At 44.6% G+C, this 6,000-nt stretch overlaps 1 protein-coding gene across 2 annotated transcripts in view; it reads right to left on the bottom strand.

The window, feature by feature from the left end:
• The window catches only part of PFAS (phosphoribosylformylglycinamidine synthase), a 62,901-nt gene that overhangs the window by 46,650 nt on the left and 10,251 nt on the right, over nucleotides 1–6,000 (bottom strand). For both annotated transcript variants that reach the window (XM_087714177.1, XM_087714176.1), the window contains 3 exons: nucleotides 3,221–3,407; nucleotides 2,510–2,615; nucleotides 987–1,127 (listed from right to left, as the gene is read on the bottom strand). In XM_087714177.1, coding sequence (XP_087570303.1) covers nucleotides 987–1,127; nucleotides 2,510–2,615; nucleotides 3,221–3,407 — 434 coding nt within the window. The remainder of the gene's footprint in view (nucleotides 1–986; nucleotides 1,128–2,509; nucleotides 2,616–3,220; nucleotides 3,408–6,000) is intronic.

Here is a 6,000-nt window from a genome sequence, read left to right as displayed (position 1 = left end):
AACCGTCTTATACTCTGCTGCGTCTTATACTCTGAAAAATACGGTAATAGCTGCCAGCTGATGATAGATTGTAAGCTGTAATCAGCAAGGCTGAGGCAATGAGGCTGATTCATTGCAGCTATGGTATCGCCTTTTCAAGACTCTGGTGGGGTCCACACAAGTCATTTACTGTTTTAAGAGGAGTCTATATAGAGGTGGCAATTAAGAGGGTGTTTTTCTCAGCGTGTATTCAGTTCTCTCCTTGTGTCTGTAGTGAATGGTAAGGGAATTTATCTCCTGCTATGTGTTTGCAGGTATATAGTTTGTAGATAAAACACTGTTAATTGTCATAAGGCTGTGTGCTGTGTTATTGCACCTGGGTTTATCGCATAATACTAGTCACGCTTCCAAAACTCTGACATAACTGGCATACGGCTGTGGCCCCCTCTCTGCCTCCAACGCAGAGCCCTCATCATAGCCTTCCCCAGACTCCAGGACTGGCCCATGTTCTTCCCCAACCTCCTCACTGTCCGAATCTGCTGGCGGGCCACTACAGCTATAACAAATCCTTGACTTATGACCGCGAATGGGAAGGGGAACATCTGTCACTAAGCAATGCCACTAAGCAAAGTCAAGTGAATTGCACCTGATTTTTGCAACCTGTTTTTTCTGCAGCAGTCGTTAAGTGAATCACACTACTATTAAGCGAATCTGGCTTTCCCCATTGGCTTTGCTGGTTAGAAATCCCCAGAAAAGGTTGCAAATGGGGTTCACATCACTCCCGGGGACACCCCAGCCGTTGTAAATCCCTGCCGGTGCCAAGCACCCGAATGTTAACCCTAAGGATGCTGGGATAAGTCACTTTTTCCAGTAACTCCGAATGGTCATTAAATGAATGGTCATAAGTCAAGGACTGTCTGTCTTGCCAAACTAGCAATTCCATTTTTCAGGGGAGGGGGAGGGGAGAGGCAGAGAGAGAGAGAGAGAGAATGGGGAATACCCCCCACCTGCTGTTGTCGCAGAATTTGATGACGTTGTTGGGGTTGCTGCGTTCTTGAGTTTTCATGATGGACTCGAAGAGCGATTCCTCCCTTTCTTTCCCGTCCACCAGGAGGCGCCCTCTGAAGAACCAATGCCGGCTGTGTTCACTGCAGAGAAAAACCATGTAGAAGAAGGAAGGAAGGAAGGAAGGAAGGAAGGAAGGAAGGAAGGAAGGAAGGAAGGAAGGAAGGAAGGCGAGAGAAAGAAAGAGAGAAAGAAAGAAAGAAAAAGAGAAAGAAAGAGAGAGAGAGAGAAAGAAAGAACAAATGAGAAAGAAAGAGAAAGAAAGAAAATAAGAGAAAGAGAGAGAAAGAAAGAGAGAGAAAGAACGAATGACAAAGAAAGAGAAAGAAAGAAAATAAGAGAAAGAGAAAGAAAGAAAGAGAGAGAGAGAGAGAGAGTATCTTTTTTGTAATGTGTTGACCAACACTGGATGCCGTATTCAAGGTGTCATTAAGATTTTATAAAGCGGTATCAATGCTTTGCGTGAATTTTGATTCTAAGTCACATCTGCCAGCGCTGTTGTAACTTTGGTCACCAAATGAACGGTTGTAAATCGAGGACTTGCAAAATGGATTTCTTGATGCATTTTTTCCTGTCCAACTTGTACAAAGTTTCCAACTGGAAGACTCTAAGGCAGTGATGGCAACCCTTTTCCTTATGGCGTTGTGTGTGTCCGCGCTATCCCTTCCCAGCCTCTGGAGGCTTTCCTGAAGCCTGGGATGGGCGAAAACGGCCTCGCCTGGTCAGAGGTGGGTTTCAAAGTTTTTTAGAACCTCTTCTGTAGGTGTGGCCTGCTTTGTGGGAGTGACTTGCTGGCCATGTGACTGGGGGTGGTGGCTTGCCAGCCATGTGACCTAGTGGGAGTGGCTTGGCAGCCATGTGACTGGGTGGGTGTGGCCAACTTGTAAAATGTGGTGAAACTCACTTAACAACGCTCTTGTTTAGCAACCAAAATGTTGGCTCAGAAACTCTAGCATTTGAAGCACGCAAGTCTTAAAGCTGTCAAGTTACAAGATCCTGGCACCCCTAACGCTTTAGGAAAAAAAACCCAAGGGTGTTCAAACTTGACAGCTTTAAGACTTGTGGACTTCAACTCCCAGAATTCCTCCTCCAGTCATGTTGGCTCAGGAACTCTGGCATTTGAAGCATGCAAGTCTTAAAGCTGTCAAGTTACAAGACCCTTGTACCCCTAACCCTTTAGAAAAAAAAACCCCAGGTGTGTTCAAACTTGACAGCTTTAAGACTTGTGGACTTCAGCTCCCAGAATTCCTCCTCTCGCTCTTCATCTTGATGATGTGCGGACGGGCGGGGGGAGGGAGCTGGAATCGGTTCTAAACGGCACTGTAGATTTGTGGAACCTCTTCTATAGAGCTGGCAGGACCTGGTCCTCTGGAAGGCCGAAAATCAGCTGGCTAATGGCTGGCGTGCCAGCAAATATGGCCATGGCCACCACAGCTCTAAGGCAAATAAGTAATAAGAGCAATACCTGTTGGATTGAGCAAGGTCAAAGCATTCTACACTGGTGGGGTTTCTGCCCAATTTTTGGAAGAGAGCGGTATAGAAATCCAGGTCCCAGGAATCAAAAGCCAGACCTGGGAAAACAGAGAAACACAGAGGGTGACACACCGGTGTGGCTTAATTTCTACCCCATCCCTTCCTACATTAAAACAAAGGAATAAACAAATGTTAAGAGGATATGAGAAGGAATCGCTTTTCATTTGAAGGGATGATGAAGATGATATCCTTTTTGCAGGAGTCTCCAGATTTGGCAACTTTAAGACTCGTGGACTTCAACGCACAAAATTCCCCAGCCACAAATGTCTCCTAACTTCTATGTTGCTTCTCTCCTTGATTCGTTTCCACCCATTGCTTCTTGTTCTACCCTCAGGTGCCGTGGAGAATAGTTTGACTCCCTCTTCTTTGTGGCAGCCCCTGAGATATTGGAACACTGCTATCATGTCTCCCCTGGTCCTTCTTTTCATCAAACTAGACATACCCAATTCCTGCAACCGTTCCTCATATGTTTTAGTCTCCAGTCCCCTAAACATCTTTGTTGCTCTTCTCTGCACTCTTTCTAGAGTTTCCACATCTTTTCTACATCGTGGAGACCAAAACTGGACAACAAGCTACTACAAACTCAGCATGCTGTTTCCTCGTTAAATATTCCCCCATTCTCTTTACCCTCCCCAGCTCATACCAAGCTGGTTGTTGGCCTTCACGAGAGCCGGTCTTCCTTCACCAAGAATATCAACATGGAACACTGCTTCAGGGCGAGTTGCTACCGCAAAACTCTTGATGGGTTCGGGATAGGTCTGTTCCGTCATCCGGTCGTAGAGTGAAGCTACTAGTTGGGTCTCCTGGGATGAGGTAGGCAGTTGGTCACACTGAAAAACAAAACAAAACTTTGGATTCTAAAATCAAGAGGGGTTTTATGTACCAGATGAGGAAAATTTTGGATATCAAAGATTCAAGAGCACCCTCTGAAATAGTAACGGGTCTATGGAGATTTTCAATCATCCAGGTCATGGTTGTGGCAAGGGTGCTTTTTCAGGAAGCAACTGGACTTCCTTTTTTTTTCCTTTGAAGATGTTTCACTTCTCATCTAAGAAGCTTCTTCAGCTCTGACTGGATGGTGAGGGAATGGAAGGATTTATATTCCTTATAGACAGCTGGTTATTTGCATCTTTTTAGAGCCGTGATGGAGAACCTATGGCACGCAGAGCCCTCTCTATGGGCACACGAGCCATCGGCCACCTTAGCTCCACTGTGCCAAAAGCGGGGGGGGGGCACTGGGTCACAGGCATAGTACTATGGGTGTGGCACACCTGCGCACAGGGCCGGATTTTCCTATAGGCTAACTAGGCTTCAGCCTAGGGCCTCAAGATCAAGAGGGGCCTACATTCAAATTGTTAGCAAAATTAAAATTACACTATTCTAAAAACAGTGAACACTAAAACACTGAACCGAAAATAAGGAGAAATTCTACGCATATGATTAATAAACAAACATAAAAATGTATTGGTTAAGATCGTTCCAGCGCCGCAGCAGTTGGGGAGCCCGCCCACGTTCCCGGCACCGGCGGTCAGGCGAGAGGCGCGGCCGCTCCCAGAAGCCGCCCTGTCGACGCGGAGCCCACCAGCAGCCAGGCAGGTGAGGGCGAGGGGGCCAAGCTGGGCAGCTGAGCGCAGCAGGGGAGGCGGCTGGCCTCATTGCCTTTGCCGCAGAGCAGAGCTGCCCTCCGTCGGGAAGCCAGCTATATTTATTGATATATATTGATATATATCACAGTAATGATGTATTTTATTGTCTCTCATGTAATTTACAAACTTAAAAATGGGAGGTGAAAGGGCCTCATAAGTGGAATAGCCTAGGGCCTCTTTTCATCTAAATCCGGCCCTGCCTGCGCACGATCCCCCTGCGTCCCCCCCTGCTTTTGACACGGGAGCCAAAAAAGGTTTGCCATCACTGTCCTAACCGATAGCCCTATCAATTGTGGAGCCGACCGGCAACAGGGAGCCACAGCAAAGGGATGAAAGAGCCACATGCGGGTTGCCAACCCCTGGTGTAGCAAATCTGTAGTGATTGATCGGGCTTTCCAGACATTTTGGAAACTGTCCATCTAGTCTTAAAACGAAACCTACAATTCTCAGGATTTGTCATTCTTAGTGAATATAATCCCAACAAAGAATTGTAGAATTTCCACCCCTCCCTTTGCTGGAAGTGTTATGGAAGTTGATCCAGAATCAACTGAAAAAGTATTGAGGTGGCAGGCTGAACCAAGCTAGGCCTCAAGCCTGAACCAAACTAGGGTTTCATGACATTAAGCTTTAACTGTTCATATATAGAAATTGCAAACGTTTGCTTTTAGGAAGTATGCACATGAAAACTGCTGAAGCAAAAGTCTCTATTTTAATGTATCTGCTGGCTTGACTGAAATCTGTCTGGAAAGACACAATTTACTTCCCCAAATGTATGCTATAGTTGACCATTGGCTGACTATGTATTATTATTTCCTGTAGACATAATATTGCTGTAACCCAGGGGCAAATCTTGAGGGGTGTTTCCAAAACTAACAGATGGCTTTAGCTGAAAGCAATAAACTATATAAGGCATTTCCTGACTTTCACTCTTTGTTCAGGCCAATTCTTCTTTGCTATGAACCTGCGCAAATAAACTATCCCTTCCCTGAAGAGCTGGCTTGCGTGTCCTGTTTTTTCTACAACAGTATCTTTGGCTTGCAACCTTTTGTTTAGTGACAGTCTGCAATTACAACAGCATTAAAAAAAAAGTTAACTGTGAGCATTTTTCACACTTACAAAGTATTTACAGCATCCCTGTGGTCACACAATCAAAATTTGGATGCTTAGCAACTGGCATGGCTTTAGGACGGTTGCAGGTCACGTGATTCCCTCTTGGCGACAAGCAAAGTCAAATGGGGAAGCCAAGGTTCACTTAACAGCCGTGTGACTCACTTAACCTCTGCAGTGATTCACTTAACAACTGTGGCGAAAAAGGTCGTAAAACGGAGCAAAATTCACTTAACAAGTGTCTTGCTGTTTCCAAGTTTTTTTTAATTTTTTGTAAATGTATAAAATTAATGCGTGAACAATGTGACATCTAGGCATCATGCATTGTGACACAAAGAAAACTAATGAAGTTACTCGTAATTATTACATTCAATCAACTTATATATTTCTAGTAAATAATGCACATTTGTCTTAGGTTGCAATCTATCATTGTTCAGCTATTTCATGTTTTCTCTTATCATTGCTTTCATTTTATTACATAAAAATGTATACGTTGATATTCCCCCTTCTCTTATTTCTATCACCTATTTTAGCTTTTAATCATATCACCTTTTATAAAAAGACGTTTCCTTTCTTTCCTTTCTAACTTCTAATCGTTACGATTGTCTTGCTTAGCTACCGTATTTTAGGGTGGAGTATAAGACGCACCTTTTTCCCCTCAAAAAAGAGG

The sequence above is a fragment of the Thamnophis sirtalis genome, unplaced genomic scaffold (genome assembly GCF_051295495.1).
Source record: "Thamnophis sirtalis isolate CommonGarterSnake01/CBP01778 unplaced genomic scaffold, rThaSir2_p1.2 scaffold_4, whole genome shotgun sequence".
Taxonomy (NCBI): Eukaryota; Metazoa; Chordata; class Lepidosauria; order Squamata; family Natricidae; genus Thamnophis; species Thamnophis sirtalis.
The sequence above is the reverse complement of the archived record's forward strand: the minus strand, read 5'-3'. Positions and strand labels throughout refer to the sequence as shown.